The 26,407-nt window shown below is 43.8% G+C and overlaps 2 protein-coding genes across 4 annotated transcripts; one reads left to right on the top strand and one right to left on the bottom strand.

Annotated features, from left to right (window-relative positions):
• Positions 1–778: 778 nt before the first annotated feature.
• Positions 779–24,566, bottom strand: LOC309368097 (myelin protein zero-like protein 1). Of its 3 annotated transcripts, none has more exons than XM_081907917.1 (3): positions 24,419–24,566; positions 2,864–3,057; positions 779–1,122 (listed from the first exon to the last, which is right to left on the bottom strand). In XM_081907917.1, exons 1-3 carry the CDS (start codon positions 24,528–24,530, stop codon positions 811–813), a joined length of 618 nt encoding a protein of 205 aa, XP_081764043.1. In that variant the 5' UTR covers positions 24,531–24,566; the 3' UTR covers positions 779–810. The 3 variants fall into 3 exon arrangements, 2 of the variants coding, with proteins under 2 accessions (XP_081764043.1, XP_081764044.1); XM_081907918.1 differs by lacking the exon at positions 24,419–24,566 and adding an exon at positions 6,143–6,299; XR_014167525.1 differs by lacking the exons at positions 779–1,122; positions 2,864–3,057 and adding exons at positions 21,013–21,356; positions 23,287–23,480 and having other exon boundaries at positions 24,419–24,556.
• Positions 7,566–19,103, top strand: LOC309368096 (myelin protein zero-like protein 1). Its single transcript, XM_081907916.1, has 4 exons — positions 7,566–7,820; positions 11,524–11,684; positions 12,194–12,407; positions 18,217–19,103. The coding sequence occupies exons 1-4, from the start codon at positions 7,697–7,699 to the stop codon at positions 18,390–18,392; spliced, it is 675 nt and encodes a 224-aa protein (XP_081764042.1). The 5' UTR covers positions 7,566–7,696; the 3' UTR covers positions 18,393–19,103.
• Positions 24,567–26,407: the final 1,841 nt, after the last annotated feature.

The following is a 26,407-nucleotide window of genomic DNA, read 5'->3' as shown; positions in this document are numbered from 1 at the left end:
TACAAATGCATTTCATTTTTTAATAGGTTATAGTAAAACCAAAAAAACACAAACTGCTGATCGTGTCATAATAAAACATCCTGAGTGCTTCAGAAAGCTGAATTAATATCACCTTGACACATAGAGGAGGGAGAAAGGTTGTTTTCTGCTGCTCCAGAGAAGCGGACACAGAGCAATGGATCCAAACTACACGAAAGAAGATTCCACCTAAACATTAGGAAGAACTTCCTGACAGTAAGAGCTGTTCGACAGTGGAATTTGCTGCCAAGGAGTGTGGTGGAGTCTCCTTCTTTGGAGGTATTTAAGCAGAGGCTTGACAACCATATGTCAGGAGTGCTCTGATGGTGTTTCCTGCTTGGCACGGGGTTGGACTCGATGGCCCTTGTGGTCTCTTCCAACTCTATGTTCTATGATTCTATGACAGCAAAAGCAAGGTGGCATTGCAATTCATTAGACATTTCTGAAATGCCCTTTTTATTCTATTCATCCAACATCCATCTAGTTGTCTAAGTCATGTATATAAAAACACACACACACAAACAAAATCTCAGTGGTTGTTTCATAACTAAGAAACAACCTTCCTGCAGAGAAGGAGGTGCTGCAAAATTTCCCTTTGCTGACTAGGATTAAGGTTGCCATGGGGGAATGAGCTTTTAGTACATTTTCGTTAGTTGCTATTTCAATGGGGCAATATTATTTGTCTTGCATATTGCAACTCATCCCAATTCCTTCTCAACCCCATTGCTAAGTGTCCAGATAAATAAGATACTGGAGAACATTCTCAATTGCCACGAGAGATGTGTTTTATTTTCAGAACAAGTAGTTTGGCAAAGCGGCTAGAATGCAGCAGAACTGAAGTACAAGTAGCCAGCAGGATGAAATATTTCCGGAGCTTGCAGGAATATTCTCTTTCTCCACAACTTTAACTTCAATTGGCCTTTCTTCAGTGACTACATCTGGAGGGTTCTTAACATCACAGAAATAAGTGCCATTGTCTGTAGGTTGCATGTTTTCTATCTTGATGGAAGCATCTTGCTTTAAAAAATCTCCAGTCCATGTGCTGCGGCCAGTGAATTGTGTATTCTTCCCATCATATGCTTTCTCATTTGAGTAATAGAAAAACTGTAAGCATAAAACCAAACACAATCACTTTGTTAATAGCTGCTTTGAGTTGAACATAGTTGTTGAAGAAGCAGGATACAAATTTTAAATCAAACCATGATTAACTTTGCAGGAACACATTAATAAAAAGACCACAAAGAGACACAAATAAGCAATTCTGATAAATGAAAGGGAGAGAGATCAATAGAAGAGATATGTGAGCAAAGTATCTCAAAGACTGCTATTTGAGGACAGGCAAAAATATGGGACACTAGAGCAAAATGTGGAGTTGCACTTGCCTGTTTCCACATCAATGTAAGGGCATCCAAACGAGTCTCTCCCCATCTCAGTGTTGTATTGTACTTTCCCCCCTTTTAATGTGGGGTTTGCAATTATTGGAAAGTCTATAACAGCCAGGATTGAAAAACCCCACACTGAAAGTGAGGAAGGTCTGAGACATCACTGGGATAGGGAGGATGTTAATAGCAGGACAGGCAGGTACAAATCCACATTTAGTTCCTGTGTGGAAAAAACTCGTTTTGTTCTTATTGAGTGCTGTCAATACACAACAGACAATACTGTTGTGAGTTTGGTGGGAGGTTAGACTTCTAATTCCAGGATCCAACAAGGATTGGATTGCTGAAATAGACAGACCAGCTTTTTGGTGAGGTAATTGCCCCCTAAGCAATGCTAGAAATGGAGATATGAAAGCTAGGAGTTAAATGGCACCTTAAACCTAGGTTATGGGCACAACAATGGAATCTCTGGACGCAATTTTTAAATGAAAAGAATACAAAGCTGAAAATGAATGAACTGCAGCTAAAATTTTATGTTCATTTTTCACATGGTCCAGTCCTTCCCCTGCCCACCCCTCTAATATTATTCAGAGGGTGTCTTCTCCAGTCTTCAGAGAGTAGCTGGAAGTGGAGAGGCAGAAAAAGGTCCTTCTTTTCTTCCGCTCTGCAGTTTTAAACTGAAATTTTAGGTGCAGTATTGGGCCAAGAGGTCAGAAATTGCTTGCACTAATGAAATTCCAGGATGCACAATGTGCCTAGAACAATGGGAGTTTCAAACACTGTCCCTAATTATGGGTCCTTAAGGTAATAAAGGAAATGGCTCTGAGCAAATGGGTGTCTCCCCACCAGTGCCCCCCTACTGGCTGGTGGTTAGAAGGACAAAAGCCAGAGTTGGTATGTGTGAGAGCTAGATGCTAGAAGCAGGCTGCAGGCAGGAGCCTGTGAGGGGGAGACATGCTTGGTTTCCAGTGGCATAGCATGGGGAGTGCAGGGGGGGCTGGCCAAACCGGGCGCAACATCTGGGGGTTAGGGTCAGGGGGCACAAATCCATGGGTTAGGGGGCGCAAATTACTTGCCTTGCCCCGGGTGCTGACAACCCACGCTACGCCACTGTTGGTTTCTGCTGGAATCCAAGGTTGTGGGAGAAGCAAGACCTGCTGGCGTGTTAATGCTGTAAGCCCCTGTACCATAGGGTGAGGTTGCATATATGTGTAAATAAACCATATATCATAAAGAACCCCCAGTCTCTGCTGCCCCTCATTCTGAGGAAACCAAACCTATGGTAAGCACATGGAACCCCTGGAATCTTGTAACACTCAGAGATTAGGGTGGCGTGCAACAATACATTGCTTCAATAAGGCATTCATTCAGTTGACAAAAGAAAAGTAGTGGTTTCCAAACCTGTAATCCACTTTCACCACAAAATCTAATGCAAATCTAGCTTTCCCTCAGTCATTAACTCTTACAGTTATGGGACGGTCATTTGTTCCCCGTTTTCGATAGCTCCAGGTAGCAGAGGCTGCAGTAGTAATCTTCTCTGATGATGTGAACTTGCATGGAAGCTTCGCTACTGTCCCAATCTCCACAATCAGTTCTGCTGGTGTGGACACTACAACAGCTGCAATATCGGCGGTTGCAGAACAAAATACCAACCAGGTCCCTTTAAAGCAATAGAATTACACAGTTTACTTTAGAGCAATGTAAAGCTAGATGAAGGCATACATAAGTTAGCCTACTTTGAATATTTATTTGTTTTTGCTTAAAATATTGATATATCGCCCATTATTGGGGGGGGAAAGGGACCTCGAGGCGGTTTATAATAAAATTGATTAAAAACAACATCTAAAAATCAATGCAGCTGCATTTACAGACAGAACAAAATAGTCACGAAAAACATATGGATGGTATCTAACACCGTCATTCCATTAGCACAATGCATTTTGGCTGCACAATGGAGATTCTTCTTCCCATGCAACCTGCTTGGGGGGTTCCCCTAAAATTCTGGAGAAGATTTGAAGGAGGGGACTGAGGAGAAGTTCCACGTACTGCACAGGTGCAAGTTCTTGTGCCACAGACTATGACACTTATTTCCATGATCTCAAGAACCCTCCAGACATAGTCACTGCAGAAATGCCAACTGAGAGAGAAAATCCCTGGAAAGATCACAACCACAACTTCTGGAAAAATTGACTTAGAATAGAAAAAAATGGTTTAAGGTTTGAGTAAGGGTTAGCTAGGCCAAAGGGGTGCCAATGCCTTTGGCCCAAGCCACCCAGAAGTGGGTGGAGCTATCCCACAATATTGGAGAGATGCAGGACACACAGCCTGCAGATCAGCTGAGAAGCAGAATTATCACCCTTTCCCTACTCATCAAATGATTGATCTGATGAGTGGGGAACAGGCAATCTGCATCCCTATTAGGTCACTGGGCTGGAAAGAGAGATTTCAACCTCTCCACCCACCCCAGAACCACCTATATTTTAATCCCTCCCCCTATTTTTTGCTGCTGCTTCCTGTTATGTACTGAAGTTCTCACCCTGGGCCAGCAGGGGGATACTGTAGTTATGCAAATAAGGGATCGAAAGTGACGTTCAGTGATTGGATAGCTTTAGAAAATCGTTACAGTTACGTTGTACTGCAGCTCTATATAAGCAGGCTGACTGAACCCTTCAGTTCAGTTCTGTTCTGGCCTGTGAATAATCAAGAGCTGTTTGAAGAATCACTGTGTCGTCTGATATGTTCACCCACAACTTAACACCTCCTACATTGGTGGGGTCTTGGGGGGGCCAAGCCCAGAGTCTAGAATCACTTACAGGCAGGAACCATTATGATCTGCCAATGAGTATCTGGTAACAGGTGTTTGGTCATAACTGAGCCAAAGCAAGAAATTGTTTGAACCATCCTTTAAACTCTCTGTTTTGTTTTGTTACTGAGCCGCAACCCACTTTATTTTATTTTTTTAAATAATATTTTATTGAGTTTCTTTTCTTACAGTCAAAGATATAAAGCTTAAGAAAAAAAGAAAAAGAACAAAGAGAGAAAGAAATATATAAAAAATCCAACTTTCCATAATGTTTTTTAACAATCCAACTAGACTTCCCCACATCCTCCAAACCCTGCGTTCTTTGTGATAAAAATGTCAGCAATTTGTTACCTTGTTTCCTAACTTATTATAACTTTCAATTTATCATGTTTCTAAGTTCATGTTTTGTATCCCAATTCTTGTATATTTAAAATAAACATGATAAAATTATTTCATGATTCCGCCTCTTCTTTCTTATACCTTAATTCTCAGTTCACATCATCAAGTTACAGAAGCTAAATTTTCCTAATCATGCATTTTTCTTAACATTCATACAGCTTATAATGTTTTAGCAAATAATCCTTAAATTTTTTCCAGTCCTCTTCCATTGTTTCCTCTCCCAAGTCTCGGATTCTGCCAGTCATTTCGGCCAGTTCCATATAGTCCATCAACTGCGTCTGCCATTCCTCCAGCGTGGGTAAATCTTGTAACTTCCAGTACTTTGCAATGAGAATTCTTGCTGCAGTAGTAGCATACATAAAGAAAGTTCTGTCCTTTTTTAACACCTTCTGGTCCACCATGCCCAGAAGGAGGGCCTCTGGTTTCTTGGGAAAGGTATACCTAAATACCTTTTTTAACTCATTGTAGATCACTTCCCAGAAGGCCTTCACTTTTGGGCAGGTCCACCAGAGGTGAAAGAATGTCCCTTCAGCCTCCTTACATTTCCACTTTAAAGCTTTGTACTTTCTTCATGGCAATTCTAACAGCTAAGGAAAGCAAACCCTGTTATGAAGTGGAATTAGCCTGTATAATCAGTTCCCAAATGAACCTGTTCCTGCCGCAGCTAATGTGCATAGAAAAACACACACAAGACATTTCGCAGCTACCCAGAAGGCTCTTCACCCACAGACAGCCTTCTTTTGTGATTCTGAATCTCACCTAACAAAATATTTACTTCTAATAAAAGGGAAATTTGTCAATTGGACACATGAATTTATATGAGTTTCCAGAGATAACTGGATGCACTTTGATTCTGTACTGGTGCTCAGTACTGAGAGCTTCTTTGATGGATCAAACTTTGGGACTTTAAAAGCATGCAGCAAGTTTATTTTAAAGTAATTGATATTAGCTCATTCCATCAGAAGCAGAGCACATCCATTTTCACATTGTACTATAAGGATTTTCGTTCACAAATGTTTCATTGCTCATATTCTTTTGTTTACTATTCTTAAGATACAAGTATAGCTGTGGAATTGGCTGCTCAATTTATACTTAAGTTCCCAAGATTTTTCTTTTTGGTGATTATATACTGCATATAAAAAATACGTAGACTAGAGAATGGTCAAAGAAACTTGGAATCCAAAGCACACTTTCTCAGAAGTAAGGCCCAATTAATACAACGGACTCCGGATTCAGGATTGCAAGCTTAATTTACAAGCCCTCGGCATGTAAGCCGGACACACTGCACCGAGAAGGAACGCCGAAGGTCTGCAGTTACTAAGACTGCCCGCGACCCAGAGATCGACCTTAATAGGACCAACCTCTGTTCCACACTCGAACCGACCCCTCTTTCCCCACCCAAAGCGACTTTTGCTCCCCGTCAGGGACCCAAGGAAAGGCGGTGGGGAAAGGCCACGTGTTCACCCCGCCCGGGAGCCGCTTCCCCGCCCTCTCGCCTTTCCCGCGCGCCCCAGCGGAGACCGAGAAGAGCGGCAGCCCTCACCGTGGCTCAGAGCGAAAGCCAGCGCCAGGCAGAGCGCGGGCGCGCGGGCGGGGAATGAGCGCTTTCGCTTCCCCGGGCCGCCGGTTGCTGCGGCCGTGGAGGCGGCCGCCATCCTTCTGCCTCCGGACACCCTCTGCGCCCCATTGTTGCGCCGCCGCCCACCTCACAGCCATTGCTGGGGGACGGGGGGGGGGGGCAAAGCGACGCCGTCGAGTCCGGCAGGCGCGAAAGTCAAAGTGCCCAAAGCACGAGGCCCCTTGCCAACCAAGGGGGCAGCTGCCCTCGAATCGTACGCGCAGTTGTGGGCGCTGAAACTCCGAAGGGAGACAGCAGGGAAAGGGTTCAGGAAAGTGACCTTGTGGCGGGAATAAAACTCCCCTACGAGGAATGCTTAGTGTTTCCCAAACTTGGGTCTCCAGCTCTTTTTGGACTACATTTCCCATCATCCCTGACCACTGGTCCTGCTAGCTAGCGATGATGGGAGTTGTAGTCCAAAACCAGCTGGCGACTCAAGTTTCGGAAACACTGGGTTAGAACAACATTGGGGGAAACCCAACAAACTGTGTGCTCACCTTCACAAAAAAGACATGAAGTGGTTAAGACTTGCCTCCTCTACATTGAGCTTTCTAGTTGAACACCATCTATTCTGTTATCGCATTTGTCTTCTAAGTTTATTTACCCAGGAATGTTCTACAAGAGGAAATCATAGTACTGTAACTTGTTTATTTGACAAGAGATCCAGACTAAAAAGGCTAATGGGAAGTGGGGCTGTACTGTGTTAGCGTATCCACACATTTTGCCATCATGGCAGCTTTCTAAAATGGGAAGCCTTAGAATTCTGGTTCAAGGATTAGCGCAAAGATGAAGAAAATGTGGCTGTGGCTGATTTATCATCTGTCACTAATATACGTATTACAGCTGTACAGGCTCCAAGAATTAGGATCACAGAGCTTAAAAAGGCCAAGTTGGTTCCAATAAGAAAAAGGTTCTTTGAAAACATTCACTTAAAGATGGCTTTTTGGTTCCAAACATGTTCAAGACAGTTTTCCAGAACAGTCTTGCAGATTGCAACACAGATAGCACTTCTCCAAAAACAGATTTCCAAGAATACAGTACCATGATCAACAGGATAAACAAATTCCTTTCAGTAGCATCTTAGAGAAAAAGTTTTGTTATTGGTATGAGCTTTCGTGTGCATGCACACTTCTTCAGATCAACAGGGTCAGCCAGAAAATGCATCAACTTCTGAAACGGGCAGATTTATTATTGTGGTCACTGGAAAAAGTTGTCAATCAGCTGGTGACACAGATCCCAAGTGACTAATTGATATTTCATGTAATGTATGGGGTCGCTCTGCAAATGTGCCCACCCCTCACAGAACGCCCCCAAAGGGGGCGGGCAATTTCTCTTTAAAAGGACCTCCATTGGGTAGCTGGCAACCTGAGCTCCCAATCGCCCTGCGACGTGAGAAGTGAAGGGCAGAGCCGGGCAAAAGGGCTCGACACTCGCGTGTTGGTTTGCCCTGGTTCCCGCAGTCCTCTTCCCGGCAGGAAAATGGCAGCGGCGACCGTGGCGGTGGCGGCGTTAACGGCGCCAGGAGGAGGCGGCGGCGGCGGCTGCAGTCCGAGACTCGCCGCCTGGCTCAGCTCGTTGCTGCTGGCGGCGGCTCTCGGCTCGTGTGAGTGGGTTTCCCGTGTCGGGGTCGGCGCGCCTGAAAGGGAAGGAGGGGAGCCAAGGAGGGAGAAAGCAGGGCGGGAGAAAAGCCTTTCCTCTTCGCTGAGCCCCGCCGTCTCCGCCAGAACTCGGGCGGCGGGGGAAGCGGAGCGCTGGCGGGAGGCGAGTCGTCTGGGGCGTCTGAACGCGACTCTGCGGCGGAGCGGAGCGCTGTTTTCTCGGTGCTGTTGGGTGTTGGCGGGGGATTCCAGGTCTCCCGGAGCCCCCCTCGCAGCCCCTCCCTGGTCTCTCTCCGGTAAAAGGAAGAGTGGGTGGGGGTGAGCTAACGTCCGTGTCATGATGGTGGCGGGTGTACGTGTGAATCGCTTTGCAGAAGAGCCCAGGGCGGAACAGAGACCAAGGAAGAGCAGGTGACCTCTCTCTCTCCCTCTGCCACTCCGCCCTTTGGGTCTTTAGGTTGAGCTCTGCACAGATAATAATAAGCGTAAGTGCTGAGCTAGGCAAGAGGGGAAATTGACTTTTCCTACCCTGCTGCATGACAGTTAACTAACACATCAACAAAGCCGAAATAAAGACAGGGAGATCTTCCATGATGTGTACTTAGTTATCTGCTAACAAACAGAGAGAAGAACAGAATAAATGCTGAACTGTGGTCAGTATCCCTGCACTTGATGGACTGTTGGGAGTGGGGTAGCTGGTGAAGGAAAAGTAATACCCAGTACCCCCACATGCCTTCCCTTCATGTGCTTGGCCATTATGGATGAATCCCAATGCCATACTTATTTTCCTGTTCCGCAAGTGTATTTGCTGCCCGAAGGCTTTTGGAAAGTTGGTAGCATGAAGAAAATGACTACTTAATGTCCGACCTGCCTTTCCATTTTATAAGCCCATGAGATTTCTTTCAGAAAGTTTGAAGGAAACATTTCATTTGTTCAACTCAGCTTTCACTGCCTTCTTAAAGGTGCAATCCAAACCCACTTACATGGAAGTACCCCACTGAATTCAATAGGTCTTGGTTGTAAGTAGGGAAGGTTAGGATTGCAGTGTAAGGTGGTGATTTGCTCAGTTGTGGTCATAGGTCTATTTTTGCTTTCTGCGTATTGGGTTTTACAAAATGTTTTTGTTACATTTTGCTGAGGGTTGTAATACTGCACATGCTCAGGGCATTTTTTGTATTCCACTAAACCTTATGCCATAAATAAATTTGTTAGAAGATAGTGAAGAAACGAGACAAGAGCTGAGGATGCAGGTGTGCAGTGTAGAAAGAGCTGCCTCTACGAGCCCCACAGAGCCCTTTTATCAGCAATATGCAAAATATTCAGAGACATAAGAAACTTCGTGCTTCAGTACTTTTCCATCATGAACTGTCTACGTGACCCAGGTGTTTCCTTGTTTATTCAGACAAAGCCCCGCCGCCCCGTTCCACCATGTCATGTGAAGTGAAGGACATGAGTTAGTAATGCAGGTGAGCTGTGCACAAGCACAAGCAAGTTGCCAGCTAGCTCTTTGGAGGCTCTTTTTATTAGCACAATGTGCATAACTAGTCAGATACATTTTGGAGTGTGCCCTTTACACATCTTCCAATCACGAGATCGGGGGGTGGTGGTACAAAGTTATTTTGGCACCTGTTTCCACAGCGTCATTTTCCCCTTGAACAATGTATGACGAAGGAGACAAAGGTCACAGACAGGGCACGGCAGACCACTGAGAAAGCCAAAGGTTAGATAGAGGGCAGGATGTTCAGACAAATTCAGGTGCAGTCATTTACATACTTATCGCTTCTTATTACTTCTATGTTATGTACACTAATCATGGCATGGATGCACACTAGAAATTGTGACAGCAAGGGCCCCTTCTGAACCAAGGTAAGACACTTAGGGGCTATGTATTAATAAGACTACAGTGTTTAAGTGTCCACTGTTTCTTTGCAAAGGAGGAGGATAGGGAGAGAACCAGGACAGGTGGAAGCCACACAAACGTTTATTCCATCAGTCTCCTCCTCTGGCAGCAGAGATTCCTTTGGTACCAAAGTGAGAAGTTTCCAGTTGGGACTAAATAAATAAATAAATAAATAATAAAAAGCAAGGCTTAGGTGTCAACAGTATGTTTGCAAGGGAGCATGACAGGGAGAAAACTAGGACAACTTGGCCATGACCTGTGGCCTCTTAGCATTACCAGGCCAAGTGGGCACCAGCTGCCATTGGCTCTTCTAAACAGATTTACTTACTTACTTCCTTACTTACTTGTTCTCATGTTGCCACCCTCCACATCTTCCTTGGATGGGGGAAAATAGAGAAAGGCTTCAGATGTTGAATGTGAGGTGTGGGTGGCTTGTGTGGGACGAGGTGGTCTTTAAGGTATTGGAGTCCTGAGTCACACAAGGCTTTATAGCTGAAAGCCTATAATATCATGGCAGGTTTCTATAAATCTAGATTATTGCATCATAGAAACGTGAGTGGGTTTTCTTAAGCACATTTAAACATTAAACTCTGAGTGTCTTAGCACAGCAGCAGTGAGGTGGGAGACATTGCTTGCACAATGGTGTAATGGTGAGTGTCCTGCCTAAGTGGTATTCTGCTCTATTCTACTGCACGCTGGATGTGAAGGCAGTGTAGTACCAAGGCATTTCCCCATTGCGAGAATGTTTTATTTCCTGTTTTGGTAGTGCGATGTTTCATCAATCCCTGCTGGTTTGTTTGCTTGCTAAAGACACCTGGTGTGGGTTGAGCTTGGGAAAGCTCCCAATTTGTAATCTTGTTCCCAGCTGAATGGCTTTTCACAAGTTGTAAGTCTTGAGGTGTTTTTCTTTAATTCACGGGGAGCCCTGACAAACTGTGTAGCACACAGAAGCCTTCACAAGGATTCTTTTTCTCTTTCCATTCAGTAAACACATTTACCTATTTAATTTTTTTAATGCATTTTTGTGTTAAAACAGAGTTGGACTGTCAGGAATCTGGAATCCTTAGCATAGCCTATGAAGGACAGCATTGATAGTGCAGCATATGAAATAACCTTCTTTGCTTATTGTTATTACATGGTGCATCATGTGTATTCTGGTATTGGACCTGCCAGGATTTCAGTAGATGTGGTATGGAGTTGACTAGGTTTGTGTGAACTGGCTTTAGGGCTTGGATGGTGTTTTGCCAAAGGCAAAAGGCTTCCTTTTAAAGGATCCTTGAAGCAAAGACAGAGCACTAGTGGAGAAAGGCTGGATTTTATTGAGCAAAATAGGACTTTACAAAGGTACAAAACCTTAACCCAAGTTCAAATAATAATTCCTCCTTTGCCAAAGGATGGATAGGCAAACAATACACAAGAACTTTCTACCCATTCTTTAGTTATTGGAGGACGTTTTAACTTTTACCAGTCTTTTATTAGAACGGTTACTTAGATGAGCTGTGGTTAGTTGCCCTTGACCAACACTCAACAAATGGGTAAATATTCAGCGATCAAGTTCATAGGGTATGCATTGCATTCAGGATGAAGTTTATACGGTGACCAATCTTACACAAAAGCAGAATTAACGCTGGATGTTTCCAGAACAAATGAACTAAGTGCGACTCAACGAATATTTGATGGGGCATTTATTCTGGGCTGTAAGATTTCTATTGTAGCTCTTCATCTAATTCTCTTGTGTAATGCTATCATTTCATTCTGCATTGCTTACAATGGGTCCTGCATCCTGATTTTTGTGGTGTTTTTGACAGCCCAGGTTTCAGCTGTGGAAGTATACACACCAGCAGAACTCTCTGTGGAGAATGGGACAGAAACAAAGCTTCCGTGCAGCTTTTCATCCTCAGAGGTGATAAGCAGTGCCGCTACTGTTACCTGGAGCTTTCAACCAGAGGGATCAACTACTACTGTGCCGGTAAGAGATGATGATTGAAGTAAGATGAGAATTGAACAAGAGCCTGCAACAAAGCAGATTAAACATTTCCCTGCTATTTCATACCTTTCTGCTCCTGCTCACTTTTATCACTGGTAAGAGTACATAATTATGCCGCCTCAGAATGCCAGTTGATCCTGTTATGTTTGGTATCATGGATAGTCGTCCTTCTGTGCTTGCTCCACAATACTTTAGTGGCAAAAGTATTATTAAGGTGAGGGGTTGTTTTGAACTGGTGACACATTTGTTAGCCACCAACCCACACTTCACCATGGGTTCCTGTTTGGTTAGCAGGATATGTCAAGTTTAAAGGTGTATGAGGTGGTGGCAATAATAGGTCCAATAGTGATCCTGTAGCAGCAGCTGGAAAATTGGGGCAAGTGAGTCAGAGTAAGGTCTCACTCTGAGCAATTGTATCTACTCCCAGACCTCCCTTTGTGGGGAAAACTAGGATTTTAACACTGTATCCTGTTTTGTGTTCCCGATTACAGTTCTTCTATTATTCCCATGGCAAATCATATCCTGGGAGGGATACACAATTTAAGGACAGAAGCAGCTGGGCGGGTGACCTTAACAAGAAAGATGCATCTATCAGTATATCCAACATGCAATTCCGGGACAGTGGCACTTTCATCTGCGATGTCAAGAACCCTCCAGACATAGTTGTCACACCTAGTGAAATCTCAGTCAGAGTTGTGGAAAAAGGTACTGCTGTCTCTGGATACAAGAATGCTAGTAATGATGGTTGATAGAATGCATTTGTGTAATATTTGATTAAATTACTCTACAAAAAACCATCACTTACAGGAGTATTATTTTGGCTGTTCTTGCATAACTTGTATTTTATTCAGAGTGTTTCTGTGATGAAGTTGAACTGTTTAAAAATAACTAAAAATCCTGTATGTAGTTAGGTTTTAGAATTATGGCGTTAATAGCATCAGCTATCTAGTAAACAGTTTGGAAGGTGCTACAAATTTATAAGAAAAGTTTGGTTTATATTGTAGTCTATTGATAGGATTAAGTGAGCTATGCTTATTTTATGGCTGAAGTTGTTTGTGGATAGAGATAGAAGAGATAATGTAGCCCAAGGGTATAACTAAAGAGTGATTTGAAATTGACTCGATCTGGGTGGATTTCAAAATGACAAAAAGTTCAATAGGCCACTAAAAGAACTTCTTTTAAACAAAGGCATTCACAGTTAGAGAATAAAGTGTTCTTCACAGTTCAAAGAGATAGCAGTTGCTTGTTTCCACAGTTAGGCATGAGTATGTGTGTGTGTATGTATATGTATATTTCTTAGATGTGCCAAGTTTGCTTTTGTTCTTCTGTGAATGCTGAGTCTTAGTATAGTTGTACTGTATGCTCCAATATTCTGAAGTGCAGGTTTGCCAAGAGGCAACAGTTACTAGTTTATGATTATTGTGATTAAGAGCCCAGGGCGGAACAGAGACCAAGGAAGAGCAGGTGACCTCAGGAGAGCCAGTGTGGTGTAGTGGTTAAGAGTGGTAGACTCGTAATCTGGGGAACCAAGTTCACGTCTCCGCTCCTCCACATGCAGCTGCTGGGTGACCTTGGGCCAGTCACACTTCTTTGAAGTCTCTCAGCCCCACTCAACTCACAGAGTGTTTGTTGTGGGGGAGGAAGGGAAAGGAGAATGTTAGCCGCTTTGAGACTCCTTAAGGGGAGTGAAAAGCGGGATATCAAATCCAAACTCTTCTTCTTCTCTCTCTCTCCTTCTGCTACTCCGCTCTTTGGGTCTTTAGGTTGAGCTCTGCACAGATAATAATAAGGGTAAGTGCTAAGCCAGGCAAGAGGGGAGATTGCTGCGTCCTTGAATCAATCTCTTTCCTCTCTGCTGGTACCGGATAAAACACCCAAGACCTTGCATGTCTGAAATTGGTGTTGCCATTGTTTGGCTTTGGGTTTCCTGCCTTCATTTGTAGTGCTGCTTGATTGATACTTTACTTTCTGGCTGGGTAGTTGTTAGTAGTTATAGTTTGAGGCTGAGAAAGCAGCATTTTTTTAAGGGTAATGTTTGTTTCTAAGCTATGTTAATTTAGGAAAAGCTTTTCCCCAGACCTGTTGAGGTTTTTAGGTAAAGGTAAAGGTACCCCTGACCGTACGGGCCAGTCGTGTCCGACTCTAGGGTTGCGCGCTCATCTTGCTTAAGAGGCCGGGAGCCAGCGCTGTCTGAAGACACTTCCGGGTCACGTGGCCAGCGTGACGAAGCTGCTCTGGCGAGCCAGCACCAGCGCAGCACACGGAAACGCCGTTTACCTTCCCGCTATAAAGCGGTACCTATTTATCTACTTGCACTTACGGGTGCTTTCGAATTGCTAGGTGGGCAGGAGCTGGGACCGAATGAGGGGAGCTCACCCCGCCGCGGTGATTCGAACCGCCGACCATACGATCGGCAAGTCCTAGGCACTGAGGTTTTACCCACAGTGCCACCCACGTCCCTATCATTGAGGTTTTTAGCTCCATTGAAATAACTGTTTGCTCTCTGTTTACCCCACCTTAATTGTTAGGGGAAGCCACTGTTGATTGGTGACAATTTACCCATAAGCATGGAAGTCAGCAACTGCTTGTTGCAAATTACAGTGATCTTTGTTGATGTAGAGCTGTTGGAAATCACTCTCGTGACCTAAAGTGCTCTGTGTTTCCATTTGCCATGTTAGGCTAGTCTATTTCAGTATCTTCCAAAATTTTGCAATGCTAGCTCAGCAGAGCATTAGGTAGTATTTACCACCATCCATCTTCTAACTTGTTATCATGCCATCTTATTGATGACATTGTTAGGAGCACATAGGTCAGGGATAGAGAATTTGTGACTCTCCAGATGTTGGCCTCCCATCAGCTTCAATAAACATAGCCAATGGTTAGGGATGATGTGAGTTGTAGTCCAACAGCTGAAGGAGTCCGACACATGATTCTTTGTATACTGCTGACTGTATTGTATTGTTGAGCTCATATTAGCAGTGGTACATCCAGAAGGGAAGGATCTTTGCCTAAACTAATGAGATTGGTTTTTATTAAGAGTCTTCCTTTGGTAATGAATTTTCACAATTGGCTATTTTTAATTATTAGTGTATTTGACATAAGATTTTTCATCAAAAAGTTTTATAATCTATTTGCAAGACTCAACACCATACATCAGTTGTGACTATGGAATGCTTGTATGGTTTTTCCTGTTGGATTTCATTAGCATCCCATTAAGTAGAAGTAATTTCTCTGTTACATAAAATTATTCTGTATTTGATTATGTATTTGAATAAGGAAGAATTTTTCTTTGACTCAGAAGCGTGTAAACATGTTAGATTAGGGTAATCTGCTCTTGACTCACTTCTATCCATACTAGGTCCGCCTCTGGTAGAAAAATGCAGATTTTGACAAGAATCACTAACTAATTATAAAATGCAATTCATTGCAGTGAAACTGTTTTTTTCTTAGTTAAGCAGAATTTATATAAAATCTGGGCTCCTTTGGAGGACAGTGTTGGGGTATAAAGCTGATAAATAAAATAATTTTTCTACTGTTACTTTCCTCACAAAAAAACATTCAGACTGCTACTATATTATGCCAAGGGACAGACAATAAAAGAAAGGCAATTTTAAAAAGTTGTGTACAAAAATATCCTTGTTTTTTAAGTCATGCTAATTTTAGTAGTCTGCAAAATAGGTTAATTTACTAGAAAACTTTTTCATTTGCTGCTGCCTTTCTTCACTTAGAATTTTGGTAAAGTCAGATCAAAATTTTCAGACTTAACCTCCCTTTTTAAAAAAGAACTTTAATTGTTTGAATGTATACTTGTTCAAGTGTTCGTGTGGCTCCTTGTTTGTGGTTAGCATCCATCTGTCTCAGGAGTGAAGTCAAACTGTTGGCGATTAACCATAATTAAATTAGAAGGTGAGTTGCAAGCTCACTGGGGTATTGAGCTCATGATTTCCTGGATTGTAATTTTATTGTTAAGGACTCCAGCCCAGTTTTTATTTTTAAAACTTTGGTCACGATTTGGCAGGTCAGATACTCAAAACTGACCACATATTTTTAGAGAGCTATCACTGCAATGATTAGAATGTCACACATTAAGAGATCAGCATTTAAGGCCTCCTCAGTCATGAAGTTTAATGAAGGAACTTGATTAGACACCATCTTTCAGCCTCGCTTATCTTACAGGTTGGTGGTCAGGATAAAATTATGTGGGGAGATGAACCTTTTATGATGCTCTTTGGAGAGGAAGAGTGCAATAATTTATTTATTTTATTTTTAAAAAATTAGTCTGCACTGTGTTCAGGAGGAACACAAAAGTAGAAATACTATTGGATGTCTCTGAAGGATCAGGTCCACAATTTAGGCATGCTTCTGGATTCAGCTCTGTCCCTGGAGGCTCAGGTAGTCTCAGTGGCTAGAGAAGCTTTTTACCAGCTGTTCAACAGCTATGACCATTCCTTAACCAGGAAAGCCTTGCCACAGTAGCTCATGTGTTGGTTATTTCAAGACTCGGTTACTGCAATGCGCTGTTTGTGGGGCTTTCTTTGTGCCTGATCTGGAGTTTGCAGTAAGTGCAGGATGCTGCAGCGCAATTGCTGACAGGAGTGAGGCCTTGTCAGCATGTAACACCTGTGCTCAGAGATCTGCACGGGCTGCGTGATACCAAGCCAGGTTCAAGGTGTTACTATTGGTAGTATATAAAGCCCATAACAACTTGGGACCAGTTTACTTACGAGATTTCTTTTCCCTAGATGTGCCCACTGTTACGGGAAAATCCGAGGGCTCTCTTGGACAAACGAAGACACCGACCAGGGCAAGTCAGAGCAAAACAACAGCCAGTAGGCTCGGTCTTTATTAAGGGAAAAGGACTGTCGCGACAGGGCTCCCACCGTCCACGAGGTGAAGCAAGATGGAAGCCCCGAACAATGGATGACCCTAACTTTTATTAACCACTAATCCCCTTGACTACACCCCCAGAATTACATCATATTTACATCATGATTTTATTAAGGAACGGGAGGAGTTGAGGAGGAGTTTCCCAGGTAATCCGAGCAGCCTGACACCTGGCAGTGACCTCCTCTCCCCCCTCCTCATAAGTCATTCCCAGAAACAAAGGAAAGGGCGAAGTCTTCCTGCCCCCTGAGGGGAATCCGGCCAGAGTCCTTTATTTGGAGTCGTGTGGAATACACTACCGTATGCAGTCTATTGTGTTTCTGATGGCCTGCTGTCTGAGCCCTCCCGATGGCTATCAAGGTTGCCCCGCCATCCGGAGAAGGGCAGCTGGTACGTGACTGCGCGGTTCAGGGATTATGGCTGATCAATCCCAGTCCACCCCCCTTTGATAGTCCTTGTAATATGTAGTGTAATAAAAGTGGTCCGGTGAAAATCCATAGTACGGCTGATTTTTGGTGAATTTATAAAGAATACAGTCACTGAGGTTCAAGACACTTTCCCTTTTCGGAAACAACTTGCAACATTTTTATTAGATCAGTCACGGTTCAGTGAACTCGGAAACAATGAATTGAGAGCTGTCAAAAGGTGAGGGAATAGACGCTCGCGGCCTGCAGTACCAGCGTGGCCGCCGCAAGGGGCGCTGTTCGGTAATGCTGATTGGTTAACGCGGCTGCTGGTTGACCTAGAGTTCAGTCGTCCGGTCTACTCTCAATAAGGATAGGGCAGCGTGGAGCGCTAAAGCAGAGAGCTGTCAAACCAGCACTTCCTTATTTACGGAAGGCTTTCAAGAGGTGGCCCTCTAAAGGGACACCTCTCAGGTCAGGAAGGGGAGACACGTGTACATGTGGATGTGGTGCTTGTGCAGTACGTGTTCCTGGGGGGGGGGTGATTTCCGGCGACACCACTCAATCACTTCCATCAGTGGCTTGGGCACTACTGCATGTGCTACAGAATCCCCATTCTGCATTTGTAAGAACCTGATCCTTTAGTGTGGCTGCACTTTCACTGTACTTCTTTTGGCACCTGCTAAAAACATTTCTGTTCAGGCAAGCATACCCAGAAGCTTGGAAAGTTGTTGTGAATGTTAATCTGCTTTAGTATTTTAACTTGTGTATGTTTTAAAGTATGTCTAAACAGGTTTTTCTGTTTATCTTTTTGTAAACCGCTTTAAGGTTTTCTTTTGCAATCAAGCCGTATATAAATTTAATGAAATAAACAAATAAAATAAACATTTGAAGATAGAGTTTGCAGATACAAGACATGCTGTAGCCCAAAGGTATAGCTAAAAGAGTGATTTGAAAGAGATATTAGATCATGTTGGGTCTCAGAATGACAAAAGTTCCTATGTAAGCCGTTAGCAGGTTGATTTAGTTTAGGGATAGTGGGATGCCTTCAGCCTCTTTTATTTTGCAGTACTCTAGTTGCTCCTTTGGGGATTGCTTTGCATGCACGTAACCCATACATAAGTTAAAACCTTTCTTCAAAGAGCAACCTTTGTTAGCCTTTTAGTAAACGTTTCATGTTGGTTCATAAAATGTTGTGGTCTCTCCTTGTCTGTCTTCTGCATTAGTAGTCCCGAGGCTGCAGCATGCTAAGGGGCAGGTTGAGGAACTGGCACGGCGATTGCAGGCACTGGAGCTCTCAGCAGGTGCAGCACAGCGTATGATGGAGGAACGAGTGACCAACCTCACCCACAGAATCGAAGCACTGGAGCAGGCCATGCAACATCGCCCCATGCAGCCGTGACACCCGATTCTTTTGTTTTGAGCCTTTTTTGTAATGCTCCTCTACCTTCCTGCCTTGCAAGTTCACCTGCTGTTTTTTATACTTCTGTGGTTTTTTTTTTTATATATACTCCTGCTTGTGGTGGTCGGGTAGGATTGCTATGAGGAATTATGAAAAATGAATCAAGCCATTGTGTCAGTGGTGAAAGCATTGTTTTGAGTGGGTTTGGGTCATTTGACATGATTTCTGATCAATCCAAGCCTCTGCATCTCTGCCCCATTTCTGTTGCCTGAAAGTCACCTAAACAGACCGGTTGCTTCACCAGGCATCCTGAGCCATAAAGATAAGGAGGTAGCTTTGTTGTAGCTTTTGTTTGTTTTTGTTAATCTTAGGGTCAGGAAACAGAGTTTCATATGGAGGTGATAAAAATGCCTATCTTTCCTGTTTACTTCCTGTTTATCAGGTTTGCTAAATACATTCCTCCTTGATTCCTGTTTTATTTAGCCTAAACATGTATGCATGCTCAAATTAGTTATTTGTAGTTAAGAGGCTTCCTCTGATCTAACTTTGTTCCAACGTGGGGATTTTTTTCAATTGCTCAGAGGAAATCTGATTGGTTCTTACAAATGCTGTGTAAAAGTTCTTTCGTTAATAAAACGGCCTAGACAAGGGAGTGGCTATTGCACTTCCTCCCAGAGTCTTGCTGGTCAAGTCTTGTGTCTATTGAATTAATCAGGGTCCAATCCTTTGTTATCATAAAGCACCAATGCTGCAGCAAGCAAACGCTCAAGCAAAGGCTCTAGCAGCTCAGTCAGCTGCTTGTGGCTGGAAAGCCAGACAGGATGTTTGTGACTGTTGCCATGGGAACAAAGGGGCAGTCCATTCTGTACTGAGCACCGGATGTTAGCTCAGTGTGTGTGTCATATGACCCGTACTGGAAGTACATGGGTGGAGTTTATTCTTACTGCTGTTGAGTGCAGACATGTTTATTCTGTACTGATATAAGAGACAGAAATAAAGATGTAAATAGGTTTCTGTCTGCTTCTTTCCCCTCCCTGGGGGACACCAAAGGGGAGAGAGGAAGAACGGTGTGTTCCTCTCACACATCTGAGAAGAATCGCCGAGACCTAGCTGCTTATCTGTTGGGAGTAGCAGCGGGGAGGTCGCCAAGGAATATCTGCCGGTGCACATTCCTCTGACCTAGGCAGATTCCAACATCCTTCCTTTGCCTTCAGAACGCAACATGGCTTAGTGGTTTGCACGAATGGTGGCAGCAAGCCTGATGCCCGCCCCCCCCATCCTTAATACATTCCACCGTGCTTGCTGTTGTTTTTCACCTGATGCCTTTTGAATTAATTTCCTTCTTTTTTAAGATTGTACTTTAATGCTGTGTAAAGCCATACTGTGGTGCGAAGCTTGAATCCATGGGTTTCTCTGTCATGCTTTTATCTTTGCGGTGTATCCACTGTAAGCATTTTGTTTAGAGGGAGTATTATTTGAATGTCAATTAGTATAGTATCATGTCGCTATGTTAGTATTACTTTAAGAAAGTGCCTTTTTGTCAATGTTCCAACAAAAAAACCAACTGTTGGCTTTTTGAGCATCTGCGAAAATAAACACAAGAATTTCTTTATAGCTAGTTTGTCTCATCACTTCCTGGGTGTGAGAGGCCGTGGATGTGGCAGCAGAAAGCAGTGTCTTGCCAACTGCAAATTTAGGGGTGGGGAAGGGAATACCATTCAGACGTTATGCTGGGAAAAGAGGCCTCTCCTAGTTCTCCGTCCTATTAATAGTTGTACAGAAAGCTCCCTTCACAAGTCACAGTGCATTATGAGAGATTAGCATGCACTGCAATGTGAAAGACACAACACTTCAAACAAAAGAGAAGATTGGACAGAAACAATGCAGAAATTATGTCTGGCATGCTTATGTTGCTGATACCACATAATTAGGGCATTTTTTTCACTGGAACTCACTGGAACTCAGTTCCAGCACCTCTCAGGTGGGTGCTATTGCCATTATAAGAGAAAAAGGGAGCCATTCATGGTGAGTTTCGGCATCCCTTTTTCTAGAAAAAGAGCACTGCACATAACTATAGATTTCAGAAAACAGTGTATGAGATGTTATATTTATCTAGGAAAAGGTAAAAGGTAAATGACCCCTGGACAGCATTGCAATTGGTTGGGCATTTTTGAAATGCTCTCTTTATTCTATCCATCTATCTAGTTGTCAAAGTCATGTATAAACACACACACACACACACAATCTCAGTGGTTGCTTCATAACTAATCATAACCATCCTGCAGAGAAGGAGGTGCTGCAAAATTTTCATTTGCTTACTAGGATTAAAGTTGCCATGGGGGAATGAGCTTTTAGTACATTTTAGTTCAAGCATAGGCAAACTCCGGCCCTCCAGATGTTTGGGACTACAATTCCCATAATCCCTAGCTAACAGGACCAGTGGTCAGGGATGATGGGAAATGTAGTCCCAAACATTTGGAGGGCCCGAGTTTCCCTATGCCTGTTTTAGTTAGTTGCTATTTCAGCGGGGCAATATTATTTGTCTTGCATATTGCAACTCATCCCAATTCCTTCTCAACCCCATTGCTAAGTGTCCAGATAAATGAGATACTGGAGAACATTCTTAATTGCCTCAAGAGGTGTGTTTTATTTTCAGAACAAGTAGTTTGTCAAAGAGGCTAGAACGCAGCAGAACTGAAGTACAAGTAGCCAGCAGGATGAAATATTTCCGGAGCTTGCAGGCATATTCTCTTTCTCCAGAACTTTAACTACAATTGCCCTTTCTGCAGTGACTATATCTGGAGGGTTCTTAACATCACAGAAATAAGTGCCATTGTCTGCTGGTTGCATATTTGCTATCTTGATGGATGCATCATTCTTAAAAAGATTTCCAGCCCAAATGATTCGGCCACTGAATTGTGTATTCTTCCCATCATATGCCTTCCAATCTGAGTAATAGAAAAACTGTAATAACAGAAATAAACGCATGTAACTTTGCATTTATACCTTTAATTTTCATCCTCATTTATAACATTGAGTGGATATATTTCCAACACCATGGAGAACTACACGATTTCCAGTAGTTACAGAGAGCAGAACACTCAGATGCAGCCACCTGACACGTAAGCCTTTATTTTTGTCTGGGTTTGAAAGAGTGGCATTTTATGAGAGAAAGAGCAGGTTGCACTAAACCCATGGGTGCTACTTCTGCTTTTTCTGGATATATTGAGAGGCATCTGGCTGAAAAGTTCAAGGTGTGTCATCTCAGCATAACACTGGATGAAATTGCTTTGAGCTCCAAGACTTCATCCTGCCTGGGGGTTGTTGGGATTAATTGTGGGTATGGTGGCATTGTTACTGCATAGTTTAATTCACAACAGGTCTTTCTGGCAAGGCAGCTGTGCAAGAAAGGGTATAAGCAGGTTCCCTTAGCCTCCCCTTTCCATTACAAATCCCACGGGGTTCAATGGAGCTTACTCTCAGGTACTATGCACAGCCTAAGACAGTAGATTCAAGAGGAGATATGGTTTTGACTGAAACATCCCTCATCTCAGACACGTATACAAAGACATAAAGGTTTGCATTTATCCAGTGATTCCACATGCCTGGGAGGAGAAGAGCTAGCTTGGGTGCTACAAGTGGGATAGAAATCTTCCAATAACATCTTTAAAAAGAGAAAGGGGGGAAATGATGAGCAATTACCCCTAAGATTCTGCAGGCGGCTTAATTGAAAGGGAAAGGAGGCAAAGCAGAAACACAACTGGGAGGGTGGGTGGGGAAAATTGGAGATTGAGATTGCACTCCTATAAATGCTTACCTGGGAGTAAGCCCCTTTGAACTTACATGGGATTGGGTTTGTTTATGGTTTATGCTTTATGGGGCAAGAACAAATTCATTAAGAGGCTACAAAGAGACACAGTAAAGAATTGTGATAAAGGGGAGAGTCCAAGAGAAGAGAGATAGGAACAAAACATATGAAAGGCTGCACTTTATATCTAAGGACAAGCAAAATCATGGGTATAGCCAGGATTTGTGTTGGGGGGACAGGACTCCCACCTGTCACCATCCTCTGTCTGGTTTTGTCTAGCAGATTTGGAATGAAACGTCTCAACAACAGTGGTTTTAAATTACTTTCTTTTGACCCCAAGGGCTCAGAAAAATCTGTTAAGATCTTTCTACCAATTTCTACTTTTAGTTAAGTTTTATTTATTGATTGATTTAGGGGAGAGCAGCAGTTCCCCTGCTCCCCCTCTGGCTATGCCAATGGGCAAAAACTAGGACTTGTCCACACTAGAGGAAAATGTGGATTTGCACCTGCCTATCACTGTGCTCATGTAGGGGCTCCCAGTGTTGTCTTGGAACCGCCCCTGTTTTAATGTGGCTTTTTTTATCCTTGGAAAGTCCTGAACAGCCAGGGTTAAAAAATTTCCACATTGAAAGGTCTGAGACAACATTGGGATACAGGTGGGTTGGTGGAGAGGCAGGCAGGTTCTGGGTTGTGGACAAGCCCTTGGCATCCATGTTTCCATCCACACTGTCCATCCAGTGTGACCAAGATAGTACTCCCATCCGCAGCCTGCCTGTCCCACCACTTCCACTACTGGTGGAGAAGTGGCACCAGCCTTGGTGCCTATTTCCAGAGAAATCTTACGAGATCTTGCAAGATTTTACCGGAACCTGCCATTGCTGCTGTCCCTTCCTGCTGGTGGCATTTCGCCTCAAGCAGTGAAAAGGGGTACGCCTCCCCTGTCCCTTTGTCCATAATGAGTGCTGTCATTCCACAACATACAATTAATTTCTACAAGACATTCATACAATTGACAAAGGGTGGTGGTAGTTTCAAAACATGTAACCCACTTGCACCACAAATGCTTGTGCAGAAATTTGCTCTTACAGTTATGGGACGACTGTTTGATCCCAGTGCTTGATAGCTCCAGCTAACAGATGTAGCAGCACTAATCATAATTGATGTTCTGAACCAGCATGAAAGCCTTGCAATTTTCCCAGTCTCCACATGGATTTCTGTTGGTGAAGATACTGCAACTGCTGTCTTCTCGGGTGCTGCAGAGCAAGATGCCATCCTGGCCCCTTTAAAAGCAATAAAATAAGACTGTAGAGCCAGACAAAGCTGTGCAGAGTAATGAGGTCTCCAGCCTCTTGACATATGACGCTCTGGGAGATTAGTGAGAATAAGAAACATGGCAGCGTATATGTTAAACAGATTTGTCCTCTCCACACCATATTCCAACTTATTGTACATGTAGACTTTTCTGTCTAGTACACTTAAACTGCAATAATATCTCCTCTGAAATGGCATCTCAGACATCAGGCAGGCAAATCCAGTGTTGGAGCTTTCCTCTCTAGAGCGACTGGCTCCTCTGATGTCCCAGCCCAATCAACAGTGGATCAAACTTTGGGACTTTATAAGAACTGCTAAGCTGTCCTCCTCAGAGCTTCACTGCTCCAACTGAAGAGACACTTAAGGAAAAGGGGCAAGTTAGGTATGAGGCCGAAGATGGTTCTCAGTACCATCTTTGCAATTCCTAGGTCCTTGACTTGATCTACAAGTACAAATACAGTATCACTTAGGCGTTGGGGTGCAAAGCCACCAAATGCATCTAAAAAAGTAATTCTGGGGTCATTCACCTTGCCGTGCTCCAGGAATAACTTAGAAGAAAGAACTACAAGTAAAAACAGAAAACCAGAAGGTTGAAGTGACCAGTTCCCAATATTTTACTTTTTACAGAAAGAGGTGTAGACTGAAATCCAAAGCAGTTTCTCTGAAGTAGGTCCTGTTTGAAACAATGGACCCCGCACCCCTGTTTAGGATCACAAGCTTCTGAGAGGGTACTAAGGCCGCAACGTCAACACCCCGTCGAAGCGACCCCTCTTTCCCCACCCAAAGCGACTTTTGCTCCCCGCCAGGGACCCCAGGAAAGGGGGTGGGGCCAGGCCACGTGTTCGCCCCGCCCTCTCGCCTTTCCCGCGCGCCCCCTTCGGAGACCGAGAAGAGCGGCAGCCCTCACCGTGGCCCAGAGCCAAAGCCAGCGCCAGGCAGAGCGCGGGCGCGCCGGCGGAGAAAGAGCTCTTTCGCTTTCCCGGGCCGCCGGTTGATGCGGCCGTGGAGGCGGCAGCCATCCTTCTGCCTCCGGACACCCTCTGCGCCCCATTGTTGCGCCGCCGCCCACCTCACAGCCATCGCTGGAGGGAGGGGGGCGGGAGGCAAAGCGACGCCGCCGAGTCCGGCTGGCGCGAAAGTCAAAGTGCCCAAAGCACGAGGCCCTTTGCTGCCCTCGAATCGTGCGCGCAGTTGTGGGCGCTGAAACTCCGAAAGGTGGGTCCTAAAAATGACCCAGACTCAGAGAAGAATGCCTCTTGATCACTAGTACACTAGCTAGGGAACAAAGAGGATCTTTCGCTTGGTAGGGAAATCCTTCGGGGAAGATCTTGATGACTTGCTGTTATTTCATTGCTTTTGTGTGTGTTACTGAAGTAACTGATGTTACTTCAAAGCTGCCTCTTGCCATGATGTAAATAATCATAATATAGGAATAGAGTCGAGGAATTAGATGACTGCTTAAGCAGTCTTTGGTTTGCTTGAGTATTCTTCATGCGTTATATGTTAACAACGTACCAGAAGAACTGCGTGGTACATGAGAGCCACTGCATACCTGTTAAGAAGACAGTCGTTTAAAATACTCTGAAAAGTTTGAACACTGCACCCCAGAGACTGAAAACAATAATGCAATGTTTATGTTTATATTCTTCAAGAATCTGATAGGCAGTTGCAATCCAGACACTTGGTTGGTGTTTTGATTGGACCAAGGGTTCAATCCCTCACAATTCTATAGGAAACAATACCACCCCGATACATGTGGTCCATACTGTCAAGTCATCATTCCCAGGTTATGCAGAGTACAGTGGTACCTCAGGTTACAGACGCTTCAGGTTATAGACTCCACTAACCCAGATATTGTACCTCAGGTTAAGAACTTTGCTTCAGGATGAGAACAGAAATTGTGCAGCGGCAGTGGGAGGCCCCATTAGCTAAAGTGGTACCTCAGGTTAAGAATAGTTTCAGGTTAAGAACGGACCTCCAGAACGAATTAAGTTCTTAACCTGAGGTACCACTGTATTATAAAACTTGTCAATGTGTAAGGCAGTGAGGCCACGCTGGAAAAAAAAACCACACTTACAGTATATGCTGCCGAAGAGCAGAAGCTGGTCATGCATAATCAAGTGACAATGGTTGAAGACTGGCCTACAGACCAGCTTCTAGTCTCCTCCAGATTATCTCCTCCATCATTCTGCCTCAATCTACATTTTTATATTTGGGTTTCAAAGTCAATCACATGCAATGTGGGCTTAAGATCTTGACTCACAAGCATGAAGTTACTATGGAAACCCCAACATTTTATTTTCAGTACTGGCAGGAAATGTAAGTTTCAGTGAAATGACAACTTTTAGAGAAGCCTGGAATTCTAGCCACCACCACGCCCCCTTTTGACACTGATATATTTGTTCTCTCCTTTCAACAGAAGTACTGTACTTAGGGAGATTTGGGATATTGATATTGATAGTCCTAGGCACAAGAGGTGGCAGTTCAATGGAAAATGAGAAAACAACACAGAGCTGAATCTGCAGAAGTGTCTTAAGATGCTGGCTGCTTTCCTCCCACGAGATCTGATGTGGGAGCAGTGGATTTCTCCTGTTGGTCAGAGTGTTTTAGTTGTGCCTCTACCTATGTTCACCCTGTATATACATAGAATAAATGCAACCATTACAAATTACCAGTAAGGCCAGTGACTTGCTGCATAAGCATATCAAACCTGGGTAAGCACTGTGCCCCTATAACTTCTCACTAGGAGAAATGTGGTGAGTATAGTAAAATATATTTTGGGTCCTGCAGTCCAACCATGAAGAGACACTTTGAGGTGCAATGGACTAGCTTATCCAGGTGGTTTTGCCTCTTTCACAGCCTGCTCCAGAGAATGCCTTTCAGATGTTGTGCTGGG

The sequence above is a fragment of the Podarcis melisellensis genome, assembly GCF_964234715.1.
Source record: "Podarcis melisellensis genome assembly, chromosome: 4".
NCBI classification, from domain to species: domain Eukaryota; kingdom Metazoa; phylum Chordata; class Lepidosauria; order Squamata; family Lacertidae; genus Podarcis; species Podarcis melisellensis.
Note: the sequence above shows the minus strand (reverse complement) of the source record. Positions and strands in the feature narration are given on the sequence as shown.